The sequence below is a fragment of the Zingiber officinale genome, chromosome 3B (genome assembly GCF_018446385.1).
Source record: "Zingiber officinale cultivar Zhangliang chromosome 3B, Zo_v1.1, whole genome shotgun sequence".
NCBI classification, from domain to species: Eukaryota; Viridiplantae; Streptophyta; class Magnoliopsida; order Zingiberales; family Zingiberaceae; genus Zingiber; species Zingiber officinale.
This window is the reverse complement of record NC_055991.1, coordinates 132,972,643-132,998,510: the sequence shown is the minus strand read 5'-3', so window position 1 is coordinate 132,998,510 and position 25,868 is coordinate 132,972,643. Positions and strand designations below refer to the sequence as shown.

At 41.2% G+C, this 25,868-nt stretch overlaps 5 protein-coding genes and 1 long non-coding RNA gene across 6 annotated transcripts; 3 read left to right on the top strand and 3 right to left on the bottom strand.

The window, feature by feature from the left end:
• Window positions 1-2,396: 2,396 nt before the first annotated feature.
• Window positions 2,397-3,134, bottom strand: LOC121968647. Its single transcript, XR_006108253.1, has 2 exons — window positions 2,875-3,134; window positions 2,397-2,748 (listed from the first exon to the last, which is right to left on the bottom strand). It is a non-coding gene; the product is annotated as an uncharacterized LOC121968647 (long non-coding RNA).
• A 395-nt stretch (window positions 3,135-3,529) lies between these two features.
• Window positions 3,530-8,383, top strand: LOC121967865. The gene is made up of 5 exons (XM_042518357.1): window positions 3,530-4,069; window positions 4,890-5,598; window positions 5,710-5,956; window positions 6,837-6,899; window positions 8,174-8,383. The coding sequence occupies exons 1-5, from the start codon at window positions 3,637-3,639 to the stop codon at window positions 8,234-8,236; spliced, it is 1,515 nt and encodes a 504-aa protein (XP_042374291.1). The 5' UTR covers window positions 3,530-3,636; the 3' UTR covers window positions 8,237-8,383.
• A 168-nt stretch (window positions 8,384-8,551) lies between these two features.
• Window positions 8,552-10,876, bottom strand: LOC121967866 (CRS2-associated factor 2, mitochondrial-like). The gene is made up of 5 exons (XM_042518358.1): window positions 10,334-10,876; window positions 10,018-10,145; window positions 9,707-9,932; window positions 9,454-9,581; window positions 8,552-8,998 (listed from the first exon to the last, which is right to left on the bottom strand). The coding sequence occupies exons 1-5, from the start codon at window positions 10,833-10,835 to the stop codon at window positions 8,909-8,911; spliced, it is 1,074 nt and encodes a 357-aa protein (XP_042374292.1). The 5' UTR covers window positions 10,836-10,876; the 3' UTR covers window positions 8,552-8,908.
• On the top strand, window positions 10,848-13,136 carry LOC121967867 (tobamovirus multiplication protein 1-like). The gene is made up of 11 exons (XM_042518359.1): window positions 10,848-11,225; window positions 11,317-11,407; window positions 11,488-11,540; window positions 11,618-11,710; window positions 11,793-11,864; window positions 11,963-12,035; window positions 12,107-12,152; window positions 12,227-12,290; window positions 12,447-12,500; window positions 12,682-12,759; window positions 12,847-13,136. Exons 1-11 carry the CDS (start codon window positions 11,088-11,090, stop codon window positions 12,937-12,939), a joined length of 855 nt encoding a protein of 284 aa, XP_042374293.1. The 5' UTR covers window positions 10,848-11,087; the 3' UTR covers window positions 12,940-13,136.
• Window positions 13,137-13,886: 750 nt separating this feature from the next.
• LOC121968646 (blue copper protein-like) lies at window positions 13,887-14,935 on the top strand. The gene is made up of 2 exons (XM_042518955.1): window positions 13,887-14,220; window positions 14,360-14,935. The coding sequence occupies exons 1-2, from the start codon at window positions 13,971-13,973 to the stop codon at window positions 14,821-14,823; spliced, it is 714 nt and encodes a 237-aa protein (XP_042374889.1). The 5' UTR covers window positions 13,887-13,970; the 3' UTR covers window positions 14,824-14,935.
• A 229-nt stretch (window positions 14,936-15,164) lies between these two features.
• LOC121967864 (thioredoxin-like protein CXXS1) lies at window positions 15,165-17,562 on the bottom strand. Its single transcript, XM_042518356.1, has 4 exons — window positions 17,100-17,562; window positions 16,042-16,926; window positions 15,823-15,945; window positions 15,165-15,522 (listed from the first exon to the last, which is right to left on the bottom strand). The coding sequence occupies exons 2-4, from the start codon at window positions 16,168-16,170 to the stop codon at window positions 15,361-15,363; spliced, it is 414 nt and encodes a 137-aa protein (XP_042374290.1). The 5' UTR covers window positions 16,171-16,926; window positions 17,100-17,562; the 3' UTR covers window positions 15,165-15,360.
• Between the last annotated feature and the right edge of the window lie 8,306 nt (window positions 17,563-25,868).

Below are 25,868 nucleotides of genomic sequence, written 5' to 3'. Positions count from 1 at the left end.
CACAGAGTTGGGAATTGACCAAAAAAATACATCATACTTTGATAATTACCAAACAGTTCATTAATTTGTCTTGTCTTTTCATTCTACCCCTCCTGCCAAATCTAATTTTTTACTCTTTTTCCTTTCTCAGTTGTATACAACTTTCTTCTCCCTCTTATCTTTTCTTCGATTAAACTTTTCTTTTTTTCCTCCTTTACATTCTCCATAGAAGTTTAATCCAGGAGTACCTCTAGAGAGCTTGAAATAAGTAATGGAGGACATCTTTAGATTCTTTGCAATCTATAAAAATCACAGGACCTGAAATGAGTGAAATCTGAATTGTATATGTTGATTATTGGGTTTTAATTAAAATCCACTGATAAATCTAAGTTATTTGATTTTTTGTAAATTTGTATCCATCCGATAAGGTTGAGTGAGAGAAAGATAAATATGATATGAAACTTTGGTTCTGATTAAGAAACACTGTCGGCATAGTGTAGGGAAATCAGGACTGCATTGAGCTTGATCTTAGAGCAGATTAGGCCCAACGTGGTCCTGGTCTCTCTCCACCAGGCCCATGTTGGGCCTAGAGTATGTCAGACTCAACGTAGGTTTGATCTCTAAGAGACTAGGTTAAGCATTTTAGTTGAAAGTTAGTATAATACGTGAGTACCTTTGGTAAATCTGAAATAAGTAATGGAGGATACCTTTGGACTTCTTGCAACCTCAAAAATCTATGGAACTTGAAATCAATACAATCCAAACTCTCTAGATCGATCAGTGATTTTTAACTAAAATTCATTGATGGATCTAGACTATTTAGATTTCTGTAAACTTGCACCTATTCAGTAAAGTTGAGTGAGAGGAAGGTAGATATAATATCAAATTTTGATTCTGATCAAGAAACATTGTGTGCATAATATGGGAAGACTAGGACCCTGTTAGACCTGATTTGAAAACAAGCCTAACATGAGCATGATGTGGGGAGACCAGGCCGAATGTGGGTCTGGTGTGGAGAGACTAAGCCCAAGTGGTTCTAGTCTCCCCACACTATACACACAGTGAGGGGCGGAACCACCCTTAGACTAGGGTTAGCTCCATCCCCACCTAATTTTTGCACATATTTTGATATTTTTTATCATAAATTATTTCCATTAGCTCCTTTCCCCTTCTAATTTCCAACCGATTACCATAAAAAAAATATTGGAAAAGGCTTAAATTAGAATATTTAGCAACCAATGATGAAAAACAAATCTAATTCGTGTAGATCATGTGTGTGGTTCTCTTTCTTATCATTTCATCGATTATTTCCTAGAATTTGGGACATGGGATGTATGCATTCGAACCTTAGGAAAATTTTCGACCAAACCTGGTCATGATCATTGTCTCTCTTCGAGTTTTTGATAGTAATTTTAGCAAAGTCATTGCATGACCATCTTACTCTGATCCTAATCGATTTTTTTTCATTGTATGAGGAGTTTTCAACTCTATTCCAAATCCTTAGTTTGAGTTTTTTCAAGTGATCGATTGTTAAAAATTTTGTTCACTCAATTTAGTTATGATTTTGAGAGTTTTGAAGCTCGATTCTAACTTGTATTGATCGATTTGCATGTTGCCTTGAGTAAGAATTTGTGATTTTTTACTTATATATTGAGCTATTATTATTCATTTAGTTTATTATTATAGCTTCTGAAATTATATGATTTTGAGATAAAATTTGACAACTCAAAAATTATGTTGAATATTTAGTTATGATTATTTATGTTATTATAATATTGGGTGATGAGCTTTATGAATTTTTAAGTTAGATTTTTGACCTAAAAATTTATTGTTATAAATTTTGAAAAAAAATAATTTATTGATTATATAACTAATCACTTTATATATTGAATTTAATAAATATTTATTTAATTGATATATTGATTTATCTTTCTAATATTTTTAACTATGAAATTTATTAAAATAAATTTTTTAATAAGATGAGAAAATATTTTTAATAGATTTTATAGTTATTTATATTGAACAAGAGTTACTTGAAAAATGTAATACCGAGATAATAATTATTGATTCTATGAGAAATCAATTTCAATCGTATTTTTGTTTAATGATTTTAAATGTATTAAATATTAAATACTTTTATTATATATTTTTGAAAAATTATGAATTTCTGACATTATAAAGAATCATAAAAATATCCTTCATTGTATATTTTGAGTTATTAAATTTTGTGGGATTAAGGAGGGAAAAAAATTTTTATCAGAGGAATGAGGAGAGAGGGAGAGTTGCAGAGGCAAAAGAGGAAAGAGTTAACGGGAGGGGTAAAACGGGAAAGTCCAACCAAGTAGTACAATCTTTGACAATTAGTAAAGAACGGTACGTTTTCATTAAAATCATAGTTCAAAAAAAAAAAAAAGCACTGATTAAGAAATGATGTCGATTACACAAAACTTCAGTACACCACAGCACTAGAGCTTAAGAAACAAACAACCCACAATGGAATCTGTAACTAGCAAATTGGCTAGTTCTGCTGAATCTGCTCTCAACTCGACTCACTCTGTGTTAAAGCAAAGTTACATACAACTCGATTACAATTTGAAGCGTGATATTCAATTCATCTTCTTCAAACATTGAAGGATTTCTGATCCTCGTTCAGTCTGTTACAGAACGAGTAGGAGATCACTCGAAGCGGGCCTCTCCTTCAGAATTCGCAAGATGAAGAACAACAAGCTAATCCATCCACCAAACCAAGCCATCTAATCGACGGCCGATCTACGCCCCCAAAGAACAATTTTTTTTTTTAAGCCAACAATAAAGTCTCGCCTTCGAATCGAGAAATCGCGGAAACAGAGACGATGGGAAGCGAAATCGGGTAGTACGGGAAGAAAAGAGCCGCACCTGGCTTCAAAACGCGAGCTGAATCTCGTCGGGAACGGGCCTCTCCATGAGAACTCGGAGGAAGGAGATCAGGAACTGAATCCATCCACCGAATCGAGCCATCACAAATTGGGGATCGAAGCAGTGGAAAGGAGGATCAACGAAATTTGGACGGAATTGGCCGTCTAACGCCCTCCGGATTAATAGAGGAAGGGGGAGAGGAGGTTGCAGGGAGCTCTAAGCGAACCTAGACGTGTTACCGGCCGCATTCGAAGGGGAAAGTGGACCAACTGGTTTGAAGCAGAAGCCTGATGCCGCAACCTAGCAATCAGCGGCTGTCCCGCCATCAGATCCCGTGAGCTGCTACATTCACCAAACATCTTGCAAAGCCACTTCTATTGGGCTGATAAATGATTCATCGGGCCTACGGACCGAATTAAACCAATGGAAAACTCCCATTATATGATTGCTGGTTTGGTAGCTCAGATTCGTGGTAAGCACGTGACATATGCAAGTTGTAAATCGAGACAGTGGGAATCAAGATGGGCCGGCCCGGCCCGGAGATTTTGTAATTACCAATTATCTTTTTATCGGGTTGGATTACATTGGAGGACCTCCAGATGATTGTTGCCCGAATCCGGCATTGTAAGTTCGATTTGGCGGTTCTAAGACGAGGTTTTTTTTTGGCGCAAAAATTTCTAAATCTTTTCCAATTTTCCCTAGGTAAAAGCTTCTCTTTTTTTTTCCGCACTGCTCTGTTTCTCTCTCTCGATCGCTCGATCGATGAACGATCGATTCCGAATGGACGACTTCACAGCTCCTTCCTTCTCTCTCGGCCTCGATCTCGACATCGCCGATCTGTCCACCGAGGACGAGGAAGGGAATGATAACGGAGAGGAAGAGCGGCGCCCCCTTTTCCCCGTTCCGTCTCCCGCGGTGGAAGATCCATCCTTTGAGCGCTTCCCGGAGCATGGATTCGTAGAGGGAGAGCCGAGCGGTCACGAAGAGATCCCTGCTTCGGAGGCCGTTCAGGAAACCCCTCTTCCGGCCTTCAAGCGCTTACGGCGAGGCCCGCCGCCGCCGCCTTCTCGTCGTATCCCTTCGCCGATCGCTCATTCTCCTATATGTGATGACGGAGGCACGATGAATGGTGATATTTCTCCAGAAGATGATGACATTGAAGCTTTTTCGTCCCCAGAAGATAACCCTAGTCGAGGTGAGTGAGCTATGCCGTTAGGGTTTTTTGTGGCTATTTTTACCGTATTATTTTCAATGTTATTGGTTACAGGAGACAGTGCGCAAAACCAAATTCTTATCTTATGGATTTGGTTTTGAGTGAAAAAGCTCATTTTTCTTGACAAACAGCATAGACACACGCATATGCACGCACAATAAATAAAAAAAAAAACAAAATCTTAGTATGGTATTTTCAACCGATTGATGAATTTAGCTCATTTCCTGCTTAAATATATAGCATACTTAAGCGGGTAATATTCCTGATCACAAAATGTATGTGGCTTGTGGTTGTGGATAATGCATACGAGAGAAATTGTTTGCCAACATATATTGTTCTTGGATAAAGTTGGTTGATAAAAGAATAACATTCCAGGAATACCAGTTATGGATTTCTCCATTCCATCTTAGCTTTGCATGATGATATCGTCGTTCAATTAATTTCATAAAGTATGTTTGTGTTGATCAAATGCTCTTACTTGCTTATGTGCAATCTTAGGCTTTTTGGTTACACCGTAAAGACAAAGATGAGACTCTTCACACTTGGTCTAACTTCATTTTCATACTAAAATTATCCTTTAATTTTTTTCCCCAAGTTGGTCTAGCTATCCTTTAGCATTTATTTCTTTCCTGTATGTTCTTCTTGCAAATTAGTTAGCAAGTTCAAATATTTTATGCCTCAATTAAAAGTCAACTTCTGAAAACTATAGAGATATATAGTTTGAGTTCTGGTTTTAATTGTATCCAAGCAAAGTGTTGAAAAAAGGTTTAAATTATGAACCATCTAATGATTGATTTTCCAGACAAGTATTCTTCAGTGAGAAGTCACATCACTAGCAGATCTTCAAAGTTTTCACTTCAGAAAAATGGAATTCTTACAAATCAATCAACAATGAAGCTGAACAAGCCGAGAATAACAACAGCATCTGAAGACATTACTTCTACGGTTTCACATGAAAATTGCAATAAAATATTTTTTCAAAATTCGAACATTAGTCCTCTACGGAAAATCTATCTACTGAGTTCTGATTCTGATAACCCTCTTAGTGATGATGAATGCAAGTACAATAAAATTGTTGATGCTAACAGATTGATGGAGAAAAAATTGATAAGTAAAAATGAACAGCATAAAAGTCTCAGATATGAAAAATCCAAGAAGGACAGTTTCTGGGAAGATTTAAGCCCTAAGAAAAGCATAAGCTTAAGTACACCTGCTCTAGATCAGTTTTGTGAAGACTATTTCAAATCAACAAAGGATCTAGAATCAGGAAGGAACAGAGAAGAAGACATGGTTTTCTGCAGTTCAAGAGTAACTGATACAAAAAGGCAAAGAAATATCATTGGAAATGCAGAACAAAATTGTAATTTGCCTAATGCAGAACCACCTTCTTTTCAGTATTTCTACCACAATGACTTGAGGATTCAGATGCTAGTAAAGCAACGATTGCCCTACTTTATTCCTCTTGGTACAGAAGTTCAGAAGCAACTTGGGACAAGAAATATAAACTACATGTAAGGAATGATTAGATTTGAGTTCTGTTGATAAATATATGTATGTGAGTTATGTATGTGTGTGTGTGTGTGTTGGCACATGCCCTACTGACTGTTGCTCTGCTGTAGCAGGAATCAATTTGGTGCAAGAGATACCCCTAGTGATGCACGTAAAACCAGCAAGCAGGATGTTGCTGGAAGTTCTAAAAAGAGAAGAAAGGCAAAGGATGCTAATCTAAAGGAACCAAATGCTTCTGGCGGTTGGGCATGCCCCAAAAAGAGTGCCGTTAGTGTTATCCCAAAAGATGCTGGGAAAAGGCGAGTTCATGCTAGTGGCCATCAATCTGGTCACTGGTTTACTGATGAAAGTGGAAGAAAGGTAGGGGATACACGTTAGCACTTGTTGAATTTTCTCATAGGAATGGAAGATTTTCTTGATTATGATTATTACTAAAATCTAACAGGATTTTTCATGCATGTTTCCATATTTCCATTTTTCCTTTGTGTTTGCTCTTTTTTTTTTTCGACAGTGATGGTGGCCCACTCACTTTATTTCCCTACTTTGTTTTTAGTTAACTTGTGAATAATTTGTGATAAGTGTAGCACCAACAATTTGAAATCACCTAATTTTGATCATTAAATTGATGGAGAATTGCTTATTACTCGATTCTGAAGAATTCTGGTGACAAGAAATAACAGAACTATAATCTGAATGTCCCATCATTCTACTTTTTGTTCCTTGTTTCCTCTTTGCTAATCTTAAATAAACCTTTAGGACTGCAATGATCTTATTCTAGATGCTATCTTAAGTCTTAACTGAAAAAATTCATTGGTTTTCCATCGTTACACTTGTTTTTCAGTGTGAAGTCCTAGCTGTATCTCAATAGTTCGAATTTATTATTCTAAGATCAATATAATTTATTTTCATCCTTTGTTAATGCATGTGGTACTATCATTCTGATGAATGCCCAATATTTTGATATGTGGCATCAAGCTATTGGCTGTCCAATATTGAGTTTCTCTACAGTATACATCTTACAAATGTTTGGATTTGCACAAATTCTTCCCATGTTCTTGCATCATAGTCCTTAAGATTGGAGCAAAAATATTCAATTGGATAGACACTTAAATATAACTCTGAAGGCTTGGACCAATCTACATAACTTGAAATGGTTTCAGGATAACCATGTGTTCAATTTGGGATAGATCCTACTGATGGCTTCATGAGTTGTACTTTCCATTTTGATTATTAATTGCAGGTCTATGTAACCAAAGATGGTGTAGAGTTGTCAGGCCAACAAGCTTATAGACAATATAGGAAGGTAAGAGAATTGCTGTTTTCTTTAACATCTACAATTGCTTTTGTGTTTACAATGTTTTTCACTGCATGGCTGGCTTCTATTTTTAATAACACATACATCATGATGATAGGCTCTATAATTATTAGATATCTTCTTAACTGTTATGTGAAACCTTGATATTTGCCTACTTGTAGTGCCAGGCAATGAATGTAATCTAGGTTTTTCTTTTTTGGATGCTTTAGATGCATAAATAAGATGGTTAATCTGATTTCTAGAGCCATGTGATATCCTGAGGTTTTTCTGGAAGGGAACCTTTGGGCAAATCTATGTGACATGGATCATATTTTAATAAATTGAATCCAGCTGACTCTTAAAGTTTTTTGGATATTGGGTCATTTCATCAATAACACTATGGAAAGATTATCTTTCTCATATGGTGAAAATGAATTTTTGTTGATGCTGGTGGCATACTAAATGATATAAGTGGCCCTTCTTTGGCCTTCTTTTTGGTTTTAAAGCATAATTGATTATTCCAAGAGTTGGTTGTCGTCCTTGTTATAAGGTTCTATCAAAATATTAAGAGTACTAATGATGGAAATTCTTGGGAAGTAGGAAACCATAGTTTGAAAATTTAGGTGATGGAAACTTAAAAGAATTTTGTACAATTAATATAATAAGGCAACATTTATTTCATTTGAATATTATTTGAATCAATACCACAGCGCTGGAATGACCTCCAGTCACAAGCCTTTGAGAACATTAGATTGATATCAATACTTGAAAGAGATCTCACAGCTCTGGCTCTGAGCAATAATATGGAATGAGTGTTGTTTCAATGCTTGTAAAAGGGGATTGTCAGTATTCTCATCTGGTTAAGCATTGCCAACTGGACCACTAAAGTTTCCCTATTTTCTGACTCATTTCTGTTGGGCCCCCATGCATGCAAGGTGCTTGTACACTCCAACTAATTTTCTTCCCCAACGCAAGATGTCAAACCTTAGGCATGACTATACTAGGATTGGTGCCAGCTGAATATTCTAGTCTTCCTGTGAACATCAGCATGCTTTTCCGCATTTTCTATCCTGACATGTGTCGGTTTCTTTTCGAAATGAGTTTGTATAACTAGATGTTCATCTTTATGCTTATTTGCCGCTGCTTGTCTATGTTAATTACAGTACATGGTTTATTCTGACAGTTGATTGCCTTGTGGCTATTGTCCAAATCAAATACGTTGCAGTTTAAATATTCTTTCATGGATGTGAGCTAAACGTGCGTCGTTGTAAACATTCTTTCAGGAGAGTGGTGCTGGATTCAGGAAGTCGAAGAAAAAAGCTGCTACCAAGAGAAAAATGAAATAACAAGCATTTTTTGGCCTGAGTCCCTTTTTTATCTGTTTCTCTTCACATTTAGTAAGAGCTGTCCGTTTTTCCTTCCATATAACCATTCTTATTCCCTCTGTTCTCTTTGGATATTAATTGTCTATTATAAGAAGAAACATTTTACCATGTCTTAGAGGCCAAGAGCAATTGTGATCATTTGAGACAATGATACTATATGGTGAATCTAGACTGGGTCTAATGAACTCTTGATTGCTAGATTCTTTCTACCTGATATAGCAGTGATCCTTTTGGGTGCAAGTATATACCAGAGTAAAGTCTCTACTCAAGCGTAACTGAAGAGCAAAATATAAGCTGTTAACATCATGTTATAAAATGAACAGATTAGCATAAATAAGAAAATGAATCATCCTGGTAAATTAATACAGCAATATCATAAACGGTTCAATTTTTGTTCAACATTCTGCTAGTCCCATGCTGTTTCAATTTCATACCACATCTTGCACTTGATCTCCTTGATGCCATCAGTTCTTTATAATTTTCTTTGATGAAAATCTTGCAACCGGCCGCAGGCCTCTCATGCTACGCCGGCAAGATGTGGAACCTTCAACAAGTTTACCTTTGCATATGTGAATCACTGGCAAGCATACACAGTATGCATAGTGCAAGAGGGGGCTAGAAAAAGCCTAGTCATCATGATGAATTAGAGTCCTCATTGGCATTCCCCCTCCAAAGTATGATTTGTCCATCCTTGAATAGGATAGGAATGCAAGGAACCAAATCCTACAAAAAATGAGAGTTAAAATCCACAACATGATTCGGTGCATAAGCTTTCCAAAATCATTGAAGTTTGTAATTGTGTATCGCAATCATAAACTACTTCAGTGCACAGATGCATTAAACCGTTAATATCTAAGGTAATAGGCAATGTATCCTAGTAACTTTTTTCTAGAAGGTATTCTACTCGAAAGATGTTTGGAAGGGGGTCAATTCTCTTGTTGAGGCTCACATTGATTGAACCATGAGGGCCAGGAATCAGCATTGTCCAATTGAAAAGCATTTCAAAGGAGCAAAACTTCAAGAGTTGATAAAAGGTAACATTCCGTAATCGCGATGTCCATAAAATCTCAATGAGTCCATGAGGATTCGATATCATCAATAAATCTAATGGTTTATTGAAGATCAATAACTCAAAATACATACATATAAAATACTACTTTTAAAGAACATAGCCATACCCTTAGTTTCACCCCAATCTTCTTGCAATCACTGGTATAAACATGAGAACAGTCCAACCTGATGACATCCATAGATCCGAAGGCCTCTCTGACTCTTTCCACCACATTCACATAAACGCCATTCCTAGCTGCAGAATAAGCAATACTACACTTTAGTAATCACAATCAGAAACCGAACTAGGGAACAATCTATATGCTGAATTGATTCTGAAAAGTAGCTAAATGGCAATTGAATGTTTTTTTCCAAGCATACTGAGTTTCATTAGAGCAGGTGCATTTAATCCTCTATTTCTCAACTCTTTTGTTTCCTCAAAAGTCAAACCCTGAGCAACATTTTGAACAAGCTTTGGATATATGGGTGCCAATGGCTTCCATAACATTACGGGTATTACCGGCCTTTTCTTAGGATCATAGTTGCGACCGCGGTAGAGTAGGAGGATGTTTATATTTCTGAATATGATCTTTCCACCGGTTTTATCCTGAACACAAACTAGGCAATTTTAGTTCTTGTGACATGATCATGTTCAACAATTCGATGTTAGTAATCAGAAAATGGATTTCAACCTCAAGGTGGAAACAAACATTATCCATGTCAAGGGTTGGAACTCCAAGGCACTTCAATCTTACAGCTTCAGCTCTCTTCCAATGATTGTGGATGTCCTCCAGCATATTGTGAGTTACACCACCTTTCCCTGTGGAGGCAGCATTTTATGCTTATCAGTATCATGCAATCATCGAGGAGGCAACACGAGGAACACGCAGAATCCAAAAATTATACTGAAAAGAAAAAAAAAAAAAAAATCCAATTTTGCATCAGGAGAAACGTTTGATTCCCAAAATATAATTTCAAATTCGAAGATGTGCTAGAGAATCAACTAACCCAGATTGATCTGACTAGAGCAATCGCTATGCCGGTAGCGCTCTACGAGCTCCGCAACCTCTTCCTCGGTGAGTGGATCCCCGAGCACCAAATTCGTCTCCTCCGCTACCTCGGCATTCGCCAGCGCCGACACCCCGTTCCACTTTCGGTCAAGGCGTCCAGGGCCGAACGGGGAGAAGCGAGGGGGCTCCCGGAACCCAATGGGCTTGACGGAAGGGTCGGTCTCGGAGTACGAGTATCGGAAGTCGAAGGGGAGGTCGGAGTGGAAAGGCGACGGCTTTTTCTTCTCCTCGGCGCAAGGCGGGGTTTTGGACTTAGGTTTCGGGGGTTTAGCCCTAGGTTTCGGGGTTTTAGCGATCGGGGAGAACGGAGGGTCGTCGGGTTCGTCGTGGAGAGAGGGAGAGTTCTTCTTAGTGCGAGAGAAGAGCAGAGGGGACGGGGGAAAGGGGGGGAAAGAAGCGCCTAGGGTTGGCAGAGCGCCGGCGAGCAGCCTTCGTTGCATCGAGTGCTAAACGACCTAGCCACGGTTCGATTTGTGCTGGGCCAATCTTGCAAATCTACCCCTTTTTAAACTTTTTATCTCTTTTTAAAGTCGTTGACGTGCAACCGCCAGCCGCCATTTTTTTTACTCCAAGTAACAAGAACAAAGAAGCGTTGGTGAGGGGAGCTTCTTCTTCTCGACCGGTTGGTTGCTCGCAACTTCTTCCTTTCCTCCACCAAATCTCTCTCTCTCTCTCTCTCTCTCTAGATTCGCATGGACATCTCAGAGATGAGTTGGCTCCCTGCGACCGCTCGAAGCTGGTGGGCGAACGCCGGCCATTCCTCCCAATGGCAGGACGCCGCCTTCTACTCCCTCTGCGCCGCATACTCCTGCGTCTCCGCCTTTGCCCTCGTACTCCCCCGCCGCCACAGGCCATCGACTCAGCTATTTTCGTTCTCTTTCATGTCAAAATTGCAGCTTTCCTGTTGTTTGCTCTCTGCAGATTCAGGTAGTGAGGAACCAACTCCGAGTCCCTGAATACGGCTGGACGACGCAGAAGGTTTTCCATTTCATGAATTTCATGGTGAACGGAGGTGACTTTGGCATCAATTTTTTCCCCACTCTTTCTCCTCTAAATCCTTGATGGCTGATTTCCTTTCTTCTAATGTTGCAGTTCGTGCTCTTGTATTTGGGTTCCACAAACATGTATTCCTACTCCGGCCAAGGGTAAGAGACTTGGTCTTGATCACTCCCAGACTGGAAATGTGTGGATAGTGAAAAATCTTTTTGATTCGATTAGCCAGGTTTTTGCTCTAGTATTGTTGGATCTTCCAGGGTTATTATTCTTTTCTACTTACACCCTGCTTGTGCTTTACTGGGCTGAAATATATCATCAGGTCAGTATAAGTTATGCTTGTATGGTTCTAGAAACATAGTATTTGATGTTCTAATCCTGTTGATGCGATAACAACATGGTAGGCAAGGGGTCTTCCTTCCAATAAGCTTAGAATCATATACACCATTGCTAATTGTGTGATATACATCATTCAGGTATCCATTCCTTCAGTTTTCAATTGGCAAACTGGGGTATGTTGATATAACATTTTTAGCTAGCTAATGATACCACTTGTTTATGTGTTTTTCGATAGGTTTGCATATGGATCTACCTGTGGATAAACGGCGGTCGAATTGTTGAATCAGTTGGGAATATCTTCCTAGCAGGTAAGATTTTATTTTGAACAAGTGACAACAGGTAGATTTAACTTAATTTGGGGTGCTTTTCTCTTATCCAGTATCATCCTTTCTAGCTGCACTTGGTTTCTTAGTCTATGGAGGAAGGTAATAGCTTTAGCATTCAGCTGAAACAAACATAATGCAGACAGCATTCTTCTGAGCTTTGATTTTTTTCGCAGACTATTTTGCATGCTGAGGCATTTCCCCATTGAATCGAGGGGACGACAGAAGAAGCTTTATGAGGTTTGTTGGCTGCTCGCAACACAAAAGGATGGTGTATTTTTCTCGAGATTGATTTACGCAACGATAAATCTTGCTCCTACATGCTTAACTCCTATTTTGGGACTACTTTAGTATGATGTTTGCTGTGGAGTCAAGTCATCGGTGTATATTTTGCAGGTTGGATCTGTTGCTGCTGTATGTTTCACCTGTTTTCTTATAAGATGCCTGGTGGTGAGTACCGATTCCTATCGTAACCTGAGAAGATTACTTGAAGAAAGTAGATACTAATTAGTTTAATCTGTTACTGAAATTTGATCTCCTCTTAAGGTTTGTGAAATATGAGGAAGATAAGCTCTACAAATATATTTGCTGATCAATTGTTTTTTCATCTTCTACATGAAATATATTGCAGCTTGGTCTTTCAGCCATGGATTCTGGTGCCTCACTAGATGTATTGGATCATCCTATTCTGGATTTCAGCTTCTACATGGTAAGCCACTGATGAAACATGATTGTTCTTGTTTTTCGATTTCAAAAGCAAATCCATGATTTTAGCTACTTATTTTGTATGATTCAGATGACTGAAATTCTTCCCTCTGCACTTGTTCTCTACATACTGAGGAAGCTCCCTCCAAAAAGTGTTTCTGGGCAGTATCATCCCATTCGATAGAACATTTGCTCGTGCAAGAACTAACCTATTTGGAGCTATGGAGATGAGATCCTTTTGATCTTCTTTATGCAATCTATTTGTTGCACTCATTGTTTTTAAAAAGTAGTCAGAAAGCAGGGATTTGTTAGGCACTCAAGAGACTCCCATTTCTACTTGAAACTGCTTTGCATTTCCTAAAGGAACTAAGAGGAACTGATTGCGTGTTTATGTTTTTTTTGTAAATGAAATATAAGAATCATGATCATTTACGTTCATATTCTACCACCAAAGTAAAGAACACCCAACTTATTATATGATACGACGGATATAGGTAATTCCCATGTAGGATTATAAAGTCAATCTCCCGATTAACATGACAATCAAAATCTAAGGTAGGTTAACTTGAGCGAATTGTCAATCGGGACACCAGAGATCATCATTTGATCGAACAACCCCGATCCCACGGGCCATGCTCCCTTCGTATCTCACTCTATTCTACTAGCTCAGAGACCACCATCCGATCTGACAACCCCGATCCCACGGCATGCTCTCGCTGTACCTCACTCTGCTAGCTCAAAGACTACTATCTGATCGGATCCTGTCGACTCTAGAGGCTTAGCACCCCTCAACTTCCTATAAGATGGAGTATAGAGACATATAAACAGATCCACTAATCCATAATCAAGAGATTGGACTTTCTTTACTAATCCATTATCTCACTATTTGGATCAGGTCCAGAAAATCTAATGGTCCTTTCCATTCATAATCTCATTCCATAATTAATGTTGATTCATCCTTCACCCATTCCGGAGGGGATTATTATAGCTATTAAACTTTAATTCAACAATAGTAGATGAAACGTCCACCAAGAACTATCAAATCTAGTCCTCTCTAGGTCTGCTTTCCTCTTCCAACTTAATTACACAGCTATCACTGATCAGCGTACCTTAACTTACAAGTCAACCCTCCAACGACGATCGATCGACATTGCCAACTTCTGAAGCTTAATTCGAAGCTACCTACTGCCATCGCTGCCCTCTCCTACTCTCTATATGACTCGTCCTTTCTCGGCTTCCATAGGCACACAACTTCTCTTCTCCTCTGCAGCCCCTTCCGTTGCAATTAAAATCGAGATGGCCGCCTTGTTGAGAGCTTTACTCGCCCTCGCAGCAATGGCGACCGTTCCTCCGTTCGCAGTCGCGGCGAACTACAACGTGGGAGGGCCGGGCGGCTCCTGGGATCTATCTACCGATTTCACGGGGTGGGTCTCCGGCAAGAAATTTCACGTCGGCGACACCTTGAGTGAGCTCATTTGTTTTTATTTTTTCTTCGGATTACGCTTATCGATTAGTAGAATTATGCGAGAGTGAATTTTGTGGCTGGATTTCTTTATCTCTCAATCTTTGCTCGCTTTGTCGTCGTCTCCTGGATTCGGTTGCAGCATTCAAGCACGCAGGGAATCAGCACAACGTTTTGGAGGTCTCCCGCGCCGCCTACGGCACCTGCGCCACTGGCAATCCTATCTCCACCGATGCCGGCGGTAACACCGTCGTCAAGCTTACCGCCGCCGGGAAGCGGTACTTCATCTGTGGAATCGCAGGGCACTGCTCGGCGGGCATGAAGGTGGAGATCGACGTCCTCGCCGCCAAACCCGCCACCTCCCCCGCCCCCTCCCCCTCGCCCTCGCCGGCGACGTCGTCATCGCCGCCGGAAAGCTCGCTGGCCTCAGCTCCGTCGTCCGCGTCCCGAAGGTCTCATACCGATGCAACCCCGGCGGCGGGATCTTCTGATGAGTTGCCTCCATCTAAGCCAACAACCACGGCGGTGGCTTCCGGCGGAGAGCCGGCGAAGGCTGTCGCCGGATTCGGATCCGGTCTGTTGATGCTGGCGGTTTTGGTTCTTTAAGTGCCGATATTATTTCTCAAAATTTTCCCCTCCAAAAAAAAAACGTTCATCTCCGTTCATAATTTGATCTCTATTCAATTTGTGATAGTTTTAATTGATTTTTTCCCGTGAATTCTCAAAACTATAAAAAAAAATATGTCGTGATCGTTTGACTCTTTTGATTCATAAACTATTGTTAAAGATTCATTCAATTCAGTAATTTACTAAAAGTCAAATCGCACCCTGATTTTTGCCTTCTATTTTAACGAAAAACTGAAAGATTATGAAGCAATTTTTTTAAAAAAAATATCAGGAGCCTTAAAATCAGCATTATTGTAAGAGAAATATTAGTAGAACAATAATTAAACAAGTAAGTTTAGGATAATTATGAAAATAAATATATAATACACATCAGATATGGATAGGAACAAACACCTGTGACAAACTCCCAACATTCTACACTATAATTACAGCATAACACAGCCAAACAATTATCACATACTGACAAGAAACAAGTCTTATTGCTAAACTTTTTTTTCTAAAATTTTCTCTTCTCTTTCATCCAATAATTTTTGGGGTGAGAAATGATTGGACAAAGCCATCAACCCTCTTCTTGATCTCCTCCGGATTTGCCCCAACAACCTTGTCCATCACTGTGCCATCATCTCTCATCAGAACAAATGTCGGCATTGCCTTCACCTCCATCTTGGAAGCCACCTCCTGCCATTTCCACCCAACGAATCAAATGATTGAGCAGTAATCTTTTCTATTCTCCAAATGATAAAACATTGTATCAGAAAATAAAGACTAATCTCATGCTAAAATCTGCTCCTCTGTTGAGAAATCTCAGTTAAAAGGAAATTTGAAAAATACAAGGGGGCGACTAAGTTTCTCAGCCTGATTTTTTAGATCAAAATTGAGGATTTATAGCAATCAAACAAACCAGACTTGTTAAATCTACAGAACGATCAAATCCCCAATTCTTTCAAAAGAATAAATGCCACAGTGAAAATCCCTCACCTTGGCTTCGTCAACGTCCACCAAGATGAAGAGGATGTCCTGATAAGTCATGGCTAGCTCCTCAAAGAATGCATTCATGGCAAGAGATGGAACACACCATGAGGCACCAAAGTGGACAAAAACCTGCAAAGCAAGGTCACACAGACATCAAACCCTAAAGAGCATGCAGGATGGAGGAAATTGAGTATAGCTTACAAGGTTGTAATGAGTATAGCTTACAGGGCAGCCTTGGTTCTTGGCTTGGGTGATGAACATGTTCCATGACTCCTCTGAGTTCACCTTCACAACCCTTGACTTGGAATGCTGCTGCTGCTGCTTCTGGCCTTCCATGACCCACCACAAGCTCATGAGCTGATTTGTTCACCAGAGTCGGGATGGGAATTTATAGAGATGGGGAGAAGATTTGATGCTAGGAAAGGGGTGTGGAGATGGAAGGCAGGTGGTCCAATAAAAGATCAAGAGGGGCCACAACAGAGCTTGTTCATATCCATGATCATGGCTATGGAAGTTTTGCATTGTTCAGCATGATTTCATTCATGAATTATAATTGTTTGGGAAATATAAGGCTCAATGGCTCATTGTGGATAAATAAATATGGTAATCCAGTCTGTCTTTTGGTTGTTTTATAAATTATAATATTAAGAAACAACTGGAAGCAACTAGCACCTTGTAGAGAAAAGTAATTTATTATTATTTCTAGAATAAGTTATCATATGCTATAAGTAATCTTTATAAATTGATATTGTTTAGATAGAGAGAACCAATTACTTGGTCTTGGATTTATCCAGTTTAATTTTTAATTTAGAATAGTCTTAGAGTTCTGTCTATAGAATGAACAAGCCCAATTAACAATTTTTTCACATGTTCCATATGAAACAGACTTGAACAGGACTTCAAATTGGTGATGTTCCAATATCTACACAATTCAGTAGAAACTCGTATTGACAAGAGAATGGACAAAATACACATAAGTCTGATCCCTAGAACACCAGAAGCAAGAAGATATGCATGCTCTTTATGATCATATATGTACATTGACTTAGGTACTAGAACAAATATGCAGTGGGGCAAATTGCAGAAACAACTGAAGAAACATCCATGTACCTGAAAGAGGGACAAACTCAAATGAAGATAAATTGATGAAAAGAAAAAAAAATCCAAGTCAATACGAATTTAACATCATTGCTCTTGATCCTAAAAAGTCTTCTTCTTCTCCATTTTTTTTTTTAAAATATATATATATAGTATGATGAGATTGAGGCATCCAGGGAGGTTACCGGTTGTCCTCGCTGTGAGAACGAGGAGGAACCCGACGAGAGACGGAGGCCTTGGCCTTGGTATCGATCCCCGCCACCTCCGCCGCGGTAGATCCCTGCTCAGAGATCGCCGAGAGCGACGGCGTCCAGTGCTTGAAGCCGCGTTTTGCGCGGCGGCAATTACGAGGCGCGGCAGGAAAGTTCGCAAGAGGGGACACCGCCGCCGACGGCGCCGTGTCCTCCGGCCACATCGCGCCGCAGCCGCATTGGAGCAGCGAGGCGAGTTTCATCTACCGTCCGCCGCGATCGAGGATGGGGCTTTCTTCTGCTGGGGAGAGACGTTATATAGGCCCAGCGGAGAAGTGAGAAGACCAAACTGCCCTAGTGGAAAAACCTAAATTGGCAATGCATCGCCATCACTCTCAGAATTTATGGTGGATGAACATCAAAATTTTGATCGAAACCAGATCTCAAGAACGTGCTTCTTCCATTGCTATCATCGAAACCAGATGCAGAATTATAAAATTTCTCGACTTCATGTTTCATTGCTTCTCCCCCAAATCAGCCATTTGGAGCTGAACTGGAACATAACCTGTCGCTCATCACAGAAGATCTCAGGGACAAAACCTATGCGGCAAACATTTTGCACATTCCAAATGCCTCTCCTTCACTCATTCTCAGGAGGCCAAAGTCTTCGGTCGCCATCAGAAGCATTCAATGGGCAGAGATTCACCTCTTGCCGGCTCTTCTTGGAAGCTCGATGTATGACTCAGGGAATCGGAGGTGTCCAGCGCTGGAGAAAACAACATAGAAAGATCTCGCTGCCGCAATCTGTGTGGTTGCTGCGATCCAAGCAATTGGATCAATCAAAACGATTGCAGTCAGAATCGAAACGATGCCCTGAGCGAGAGGGGGCTCCTTCTCTCATCTGTGGTCTCCCCTGTGTCCCCGTGAGGCCACTGTCATGCGGTCAAGTCTGGCGTCGACTGCTCAAGCAAAGCATGAATACCACAGCGGAACGAGTGGTTTAAAGGAAGCGAACTGTTATGGATCAAGAACTGAAGAACTCAGAAGCAGGGGATGCCGACTTGGCTTGTGCAAATTGCTTGCTCGAGAAGCTCGAAGACGAGAGGAGTGAAATATCTGAGATTGGATGGTACAAAGAAAACGAAGCCGTCAAATTGTAGAAAGAAATATCTCTCAATCATTTGAACAAAGATTTTTGAAAACCTTCTCGATGAACCCTGCTAAATTGTACCGCCATCGGATCCCAGCAAATCTGGTGGAGTGGTGGTCCAGGAAGGAGTGTTCGAGCTAGTGACTCTGAAAGGTTTTCCGTTGTGACTCGAACCCACAAACTTGGATCTCGTCAGCAAGCCCGACTTGGAACTAGCGAGCGCCAACCTTAATTGGCCAGGACGATCAAAGTGGTAAAAGACGACTACATTTATTTCTAATGATGGGGTGGATCCAGAAATTTAAGTATGGAGAGAAGATCATGATCTAAGCTGAGCGCAATTAATTTTTACACGGAATAAGTCACGGTATTCTCCATCTTCACCAGTGAAATCTCATAATACTACGGATTGCAATGCCGGTAAGGGAGGCGATCCTGATTCCACCCCCTTGGATCCGTCCCTATTCACCCCTAACGTCCTCATCAATTCATCCCAAAACTAATACGGAAAAATTAAATCACGAGCAATTAATGAGGAATAACAAGATATCAATGAGGATGATTGGACTCAATAAATCAAATAATTCGACTCGCTCAAGTAATTCAATTAGTCGGTTAGGCACATCATAAAATATATTTAGGATTTTAATATATATATATATAAAATATTAATTCTAAAAAATAGTTTTTTATATAAAATGTTATTAAAGGAGGTTTAATTTTATTAGTAAATTTAAAATGACCATTTTTATCAGTTGTAAAGGTTGTTTTAGTAATTGAAAGTCGTGACAATTAGGTCAACTTACTATTGTGTTAAGGTTCATTTCAATATTAGTAAAAATTTAAAAATAAAAATTCTTATAATACTGTTAATAAATATTTTAATTATTTTGTAAATTTTTTTTATTAATTTTAAGTTTGATGAAGGAAAGTTTTGATGTAACAGTGAAAATAAGATTGCATGTAATATACTTTTCCTTTCTAAGACTTGCATGGAGTTTCTATACCAGGCTATCCATTTTAATTTTAATAAATTATCAATCGAAATTATTTAGTAAAAAAATTTATAGAAAACAAATTAGAGAGAAATAATGTAGTTCAATATTAAAAAATATGTGTTTCTAAATTTTAAAAGTATTTTTATAAAAAATATTAATTATTAATAAGTACGACTAATTTTTTTTAAAATTTATTAGAAAAACCTAACTTTAACTCATAAATCAAATTTTGATTAAAATTTTAGTCAAAAAAATAATTAAAAATTTCAAAACTAGTAAAATATTATAAACCATCTATCAAACCTAATTTTAGTCATTAAAAAAATTAAAACTTACATGCCAAATTTAATTACGATCCATCGAAAATAAAAAGTTATTATCAAACTTAATTTTACTAATAAAAAATTAAAAATTATCAACCAAATTTATTTTAACCAAATAAATACCAAACAAATTCATATATTTCTAAAATAAATTAATATCTATATTTTTATTTAATAAATGATATATAAAAATAAATTTAGAGGGCCCAATAAAATAAGGGCCTTAGGCATAGCCTGAGTCGTCCGAGGTTAGGTTAAGTTAGTAGGTCAAGGCGAGCTAGACAATTTAGTTAGGTCGTATAGCCTATACATAAAAAACAACCTATTCACTTAAATAAACTAAGATTTATGTTATGATTTAATACTAAAGGGTTTAAGTAATTAATGTATTAATAAGTTAACAAACTCAATCCAATTTGTTAGCAACCCAACCCGATTTATGTTGGTACAATATCCCTAGGTCAAGGTTAACCTGGTTGACTAAGCTTGAGTTGACTCAAACTTGAGTCTTGATGTTTGAGTTTCAATGTTTGACAATACATGGAGATTGCAGAAGCAATCGTCCGATTGGGGGGATTGTTGATATAATTCCCCTCTGGTCAAGGGATAACCAGTTTGATGAGAAGAAAAGTCAAGTAGGTCAAGGTTAACCAGATACTTCACTGGGAAAGCCCTAACTGAAGGTTAGACAGTTGAAAAATCCTAATGAGTGAAGTCAAGTGAAAACCCTAGTGAGTGAAGCTAGGTAAAAGTCTTGGTGAGTGAAGCCAGACAGTTGGAAAATCTTGATGAGTGAAGCCAGGTAAAAACCCTAGTGAGTGAAGCTAGGTGAAAGTCCTGGTGAATGAAGTAGGTAGATAGAAAATCCTGGTGAGTGAAGCTAGGTGAAAACCCTAGTGAGTGAAGCTAGGTGAAAGTCCTGATGAGCGAAACTAGGAAGATGGAAAGTCCTAGTGAGTGAAGTCAGGCAAATGGAAAGCCCTAGTGTATGAAGCTAGGCAGAAAGAAAGACCTAGTGAGTGAAGCCAGACATGTAAAAATTCAGGTGGGTCAAGGTTGACCGGACACCTGGTATAGGGAAGCCCAAGTAGGTCAAAGGATTGACTGGATACTTGGCACGAGGAAATCCAGATGGGTCAAGGATGACCGAACATCTAGTAGAAGTCCAAGTGGGTCATGGAGGACCGGACATTTGGCACGAGACGGTAAGTCCAAGTGGGTCAAGGTTGATCGGACACTTGGCACGAGGAGAAAAGTTCAAGTGGGTCAAAGGGTTGACCAGACACTTGGCAAAGAAGTTCCAAAAAGTCAAGGTTGACCAGATGCTAGGTACGAGGAGTTCCAACAGGTCACGGTTGACCGGGTGTTGGAATTGGGGACCCTAGGCTTGAGTTAAGCAAGTCAAGGGCGGTCAATCGATCAGCCAATCGATTGGGCATTGTGCTATGACAAATGGAGGTCCAATTGATTGGTCGATCAATTGAGAGCAGTTATCGCGGGCACAGAAGCTTTCCCAATCGATCAGCCGATCAATTGAGGTTTGTTTCTCGCGTGTGGACGTGAGGGAGGCTGAATCGATCGGCTGATCAATTCAAGCCTCCCTAATCGATCAGCCGATTGATTGGGATGTAACCATTGCGCAAGTAGCAAGAGATGGACGGCTGAGATGACATGGATCTGACATGGCAATCGATTGGGAGCATGCCCAATCAATTGGGAGCCCTAGAAACGCGAAGTATATAGTCGTTGGGGAGCTTCTTCTCAACAACGCTCACACGATTCTTCATTGCTACTGTTCGTCGGACTTCGAGTGTGGAAAATAAATGTTGTTGCACTTTCCAGCTAGTCCAGAGACATCTTCATCAACAAGAGATTAAGCAAGAAGAGATTTTTACTTTGTACACTTTTGTATTTACTTCTTACTTAGAGTTGTATCTAGTTGTGTGAGCTTGTACGAGATTTTTCCACCTCCGGTAGTTACTGAGGAGTTTTTTCATAGTGGAGTGAGCGTCGTGTGTGTGGATCCTTGGATTAGTCACTTCATCTTGAGGTAAATATCAAGTAAATCTACATGTTAGCATCGTATTGTTGTTTCGTGTTCTTTCTGCTACACATCGTCATCACTGATCCTGTCCGAGTACTGAGTCGATGAACGCTGGGGATGTGGCACTCCTGCTGACTGGTCGAAGACTCTAAAGATGTGGATCCTTTACCGTCGTGAACCTACAAACACAATGCTGAGCCGAGGAGGGGTTCCCCGGCGATGACCCTCCAACGCTCAAGTCAAATCTCCGACAGAAAGAAGTAAAGCGAAAAAGAAACGAGAACTGTAGCTACAGTATTCTAGTGAGCATACCTCCGTTGAAGTCTGGGGGTCCTTATATAGGGCTTCCCAAGGGTGCGAGCATGCTTCCCTAGGCATGCACGCTCCTCAAAGCATACATGGAATGGACGTGTCAGAAAAGCATGTCCGACACCTAGGGGTGTAATCGAGCCGAGCCGAGCCGAACTCTTGGATGTTTGAGTTTGGCTCGTTTATAATCGAGCCAAGCTCGAGCTTTATTTAACGAATATATTCATAACTCACGAGCTTATTCGAGCTTTTATCGAGCCTAAACGAGCTTAATAAATATAAATTATAAATTATAAATTTAAATATTCATTGAAAACTAAATTATATATTTTAAAAAAATTATAATATTCTTGTTAAAATTTATAATTTTATTCTAATAAATAAATTTAATATATTTGTATATGTTTTTCATAAGTAGAGTGTAAAATCTATAAATTCAATATCAAAATTATTATTTTTTTATTTAAAAGTTGATTTATGAGCTTAACGAACATATTCACGAACTAACGAGTCGAATATTGTGAAGCTTGAGCTTGGTTTGTTTATCTTAACGAGCCTCATTAAACGAGCTCAAACGAGCTTTTATCGAATCGAGCTTCGAATAGCTCACGAGGGGCTTGGCTCATTTACACCCCTGGCGACACCCAACCTTAATAGCACGAGCATATCTCTGATGCGACAGTGGAAGTTTCCGCCGTACGATTCTCTGTCTGACTAGGCCGTCGGCCATGCCTCTTGTCGACGACACTATTTCCTAGGAAGATCTCACCACCTAGTTCCTCTGTCTTTTACTGGACCGAGCGGAGGAACCGCTCGGCCAGCGCCTTTCCCAAGCCGAACGGAGGCCACGTCGGCTACCGCCCTCCTGGCGGATGCCCGCTCGGCCGGACGCCATGTCTACTGTTAGCCGAGCGAGATGACCGCTCGACCTTCGTTTCTTCCCACTATCTTATGAGCGCCAGAAACTCAGCGTCAGGCCAAGCTGTCGAGATGTCGGGTCGGCTAATCCTCCTGCTGATCGGGAAGGTAATCCACCCGATCGAACGTCTGTCGAGTGTTGACCACTTTGACCTTCCGCCGGGCGGGCCCCCTCTTCTTACCACCGGATCACATGCCTTTCCTTCAAGTCTAGTCGAAGGAGGCTGAAAGTCCGACTGACTGAACAAATAGCCTAGTGAGTGGTTGACCGGTCGGGTATTAGCTGAGTGGGATCCCGCTCGGTCTCCATAGGACTGATCTTTCTCCCCCGGTCGGTGATTCGTGCCTTTACACTTGGCTATTTTGGATACTTTTCCTCACCGCCTTTGAAGGGGCGCGGGTCGGTCAGCTAATGCTGACGCCGTCCAAATCTCCTTGTGATGCATGCAAATCACCTCCATTAAGGCCAAGCACGCGCCTATTAAATGTTATCCTGTGGGATGACACCACGTGTCGTTGGTGCAGTCGTCACACGTCCGAGGTGACAGCTACTGATGTGACGTTTGGCGGTTCAAATTCGACGGTCAGATGCGCACTCCAATTCCTGTGATCTAGATCGGATGGCCCCGATCAGTCGCACCCATCTTTATAAAGCTTCGGCGTCGCTGCTTCTTCTTCTACGTTCTGTCTCTGCTCTTCGACCATTTGCTCCAGCAATTTTGCTTGCTTCCAGCGTTCCGGCGACTCCTAGCTTTCTCCTTTGGCAATCCATTTTCCTGTAAGCTTTAACTTCTGTTTCTTCGTCTTTTCTCCTGGCCTTTACCGCTTTCCGGTGTTTTGTCGTCCTGTTTAGTGAGCCCCTTGTCGATCCTTCTTTGCTTTCCCGTCGACCCCCTTAGCAAATCCTTCTGCTTCTGTTATTCACTTATGCCCAGTTCCTCCCAGCCAGTCGACCCGACCCCTGGTCTCTGGTATACCACCATGGAGACCAGGTTTGATGAGGGTGACGCGGCGCACCTCATCAATGCTTTTGACCTCCCGCCCGACCATCAGATTATCCTGGCCGAACCATCTGATCGGCCACACAACCCACCGACCGGCGCTATTTGTTTCTTTCGAGACCAGTTCGTGGCCGGTCTCCGGTTTCCCATCTATCCGTTCATAACCGAAGTTTATAATTTTTTTCGAATCCCGCTCGCCCAGCTCGTCCCCAACTCCTTCCGCTTGTTATGTGGTGTAGTCATGTTATTCAAAGTGCACAACATCCCGCTGACCCCTCGGGTCTTCCATTATTTCTACTACCCTAAACAATCCGAGCTGGGCACATACTTATTTCAGTCTCGCATCGGCATAGTTTTCTTTGACAAGATGTCCTCCTCCAACAAACACTGGAATGAGCACTTTTTCTATCTGGGACTCCCCGAGCGGCCATACTTTCGCACTCAATGGCAGACCGCCCTGCCACCTCCTCCCGAGCTGAAGAGGTATAAGACTCAGCCAGATTACCTCCACGCTGCAAATATGTTGGTCGGGCTGAAGTTCAACATTCATAAGCTGCTACCAGAGGGCGTAATGTACATCTTCGGGCTGAGTCCGAGCCGAGTGAAGCTCCCGAGTAGCCTAGGTATAAAATTTCTTAACTTTCTTCCTTTGAGTCTAATTGATTATGCTCTTCTTTTGCAGCTGACATCATGATGCGTGTCCGAGCAGCGGGTATAATGAAGGCTAAGCAGGCCGAGATCAAGGCGGTCGCTGCCAAGGAAATAAAGCGACTAGGTTTGGCCCCGGTCGGCTCGCAAGAGGGCACGACTGGGGAAACTGCAACTGCTGGAGAAAATACAACTGCGGGCGATGGGACCGCTAAACGGACGCCTAGCGTGGGAGTGGCAACCGAGCCAGGCTCGGTTCGTGGCATGTCGCCCGTCATTCCTGCTGAGGGATCGGGGTCCTCGGGCGACGAAGTTCCGCTTTCCTGCAAGAGGCGTCGAACGGAGGCGCCATCTCGATCTGCTACTTCGGTCGTCCAAGCTTCTATGGAGGGAGGCGTCCCGTTCCCAGCCCCCGTAACAGCGAAGGCTACTTCCTTCGATCGGCCTTCATCTGTGGATGAACTACACGAGCCGCTCTCTATTCAACCACTCACCTCCATTCCTCCGGCTGGGCGAAAGATAACCCACTCAGCCATTCTTCCCGTTCGTCCTGCCCAATCCTCCGGTCCGTCTACCTCTGCCCAATCAGCGTCGGGCGGGAGACGATTTGTCACCGCCACCCTTCGTCTGCTGACTGAGGATCTTCGCGCGCTGGACGACCAGCCCAACTCTCCCCAACATCAAGTTTACATCCGTGGTCGGCTCGGCCGCGTCTGGGAGGAGGCGAGGGCGTGAGCGACCATGAAACCCCCGGGCACGCCAACCGACAGTCATCTGGAGATGTCCACCGGGGTTAGTACTTTCAATTATCACTTCATAAATTATCTCCGATCGACACTAATATTCGTTTGCAATACTGGGTGGAAAGCATCGCCATGTGCCAGCGATTGGCACAGGTGGAAGATGAGCTGAAGAAGCTCAAAATTTCGGGAGAAGGCTCTTCCTCCCGGGGGCCGCTGCCCGCTCGTCGGCCGAGCATGCCAGTAGGCTGAGTCAGATCGAGGCTCAACTGAAGACTTACGACCGGAAACTCAATCTAGCTTCTACAAGGAAACGACGCACCATCGCCGATCTGGAAGAAAAGAACAAAGAGGCCCGACAATTGGCCGAAGATCTGAAGAAGGCACAGGACTCCCTATCTGCCGAGCGGGAAAGGCGATCGGCTAAGGAGGCTGAACTTCAAGGCCAAGTGAAGTGCCTCAAAGAGGAATTAGAGGCTTCGGGCACCGCTCTGAAGACCTATCAGGAGGCCGAGCCGAGTCACTTCGCGGTCCTGAAGCAACAGTATCTCCGCTCAGACCAGTTAATGGGGAAAGCGGCCGATCGGATGGTCAGATCGTTTGAGCTGGCGATCGAAGCGACGCTCAGCCAA

What these genes read in the sequence shown, in the direction of transcription:
- LOC121967867 (XM_042518359.1), top strand. Translation starts at nt 11,088, where the DNA reads ATGGACATCTCAGAGATGAGTTGGCTCCCTGCGACCGCTCGAAGCTGG. An exon ending in GGGCTGAAATATATCATCAG is followed by an intron (nt 11,711 to 11,792) that starts GTCAGTATAAGT and finishes ACAACATGGTAG; the next exon opens with GCAAGGGGTCTTCCTTCCAA. An exon ending in TTCTTATAAGATGCCTGGTG is followed by an intron (nt 12,501 to 12,681) that starts GTGAGTACCGAT and finishes AATATATTGCAG; the next exon opens with CTTGGTCTTTCAGCCATGGA.
- LOC121968646 (XM_042518955.1), top strand. Translation starts at nt 13,971, where the DNA reads ATGACTCGTCCTTTCTCGGCTTCCATAGGCACACAACTTCTCTTCTCC. An exon ending in TCACGTCGGCGACACCTTGA is followed by an intron (nt 14,221 to 14,359) that starts GTGAGCTCATTT and finishes ATTCGGTTGCAG; the next exon opens with CATTCAAGCACGCAGGGAAT.
- LOC121967865 (XM_042518357.1), top strand. Translation starts at nt 3,637, where the DNA reads ATGAACGATCGATTCCGAATGGACGACTTCACAGCTCCTTCCTTCTCT. An exon ending in ACAAGAAATATAAACTACAT is followed by an intron (nt 5,599 to 5,709) that starts GTAAGGAATGAT and finishes CTGCTGTAGCAG; the next exon opens with GAATCAATTTGGTGCAAGAG. An exon ending in CTGATGAAAGTGGAAGAAAG is followed by an intron (nt 5,957 to 6,836) that starts GTAGGGGATACA and finishes TATTAATTGCAG; the next exon opens with GTCTATGTAACCAAAGATGG.
- LOC121967866 (XM_042518358.1), bottom strand. Translation starts at nt 10,835, where the DNA reads ATGCAACGAAGGCTGCTCGCCGGCGCTCTGCCAACCCTAGGCGCTTCT. An exon ending in CTCTAGTCAGATCAATCTGG is followed by an intron (nt 10,146 to 10,333) that starts GTTAGTTGATTC and finishes CTGCCTCCACAG; the next exon opens with GGAAAGGTGGTGTAACTCAC. An exon ending in AGATTGGGGTGAAACTAAGG is followed by an intron (nt 8,999 to 9,453) that starts GTATGGCTATGT and finishes CATTTTTTGTAG; the next exon opens with GATTTGGTTCCTTGCATTCC.
- LOC121967864 (XM_042518356.1), bottom strand. Translation starts at nt 16,170, where the DNA reads ATGAGCTTGTGGTGGGTCATGGAAGGCCAGAAGCAGCAGCAGCAGCAT. An exon ending in CCAAGAACCAAGGCTGCCCT is followed by an intron (nt 15,946 to 16,041) that starts GTAAGCTATACT and finishes CTTGCTTTGCAG; the next exon opens with GTTTTTGTCCACTTTGGTGC. An exon ending in TGGACGTTGACGAAGCCAAG is followed by an intron (nt 15,523 to 15,822) that starts GTGAGGGATTTT and finishes TGGAAATGGCAG; the next exon opens with GAGGTGGCTTCCAAGATGGA.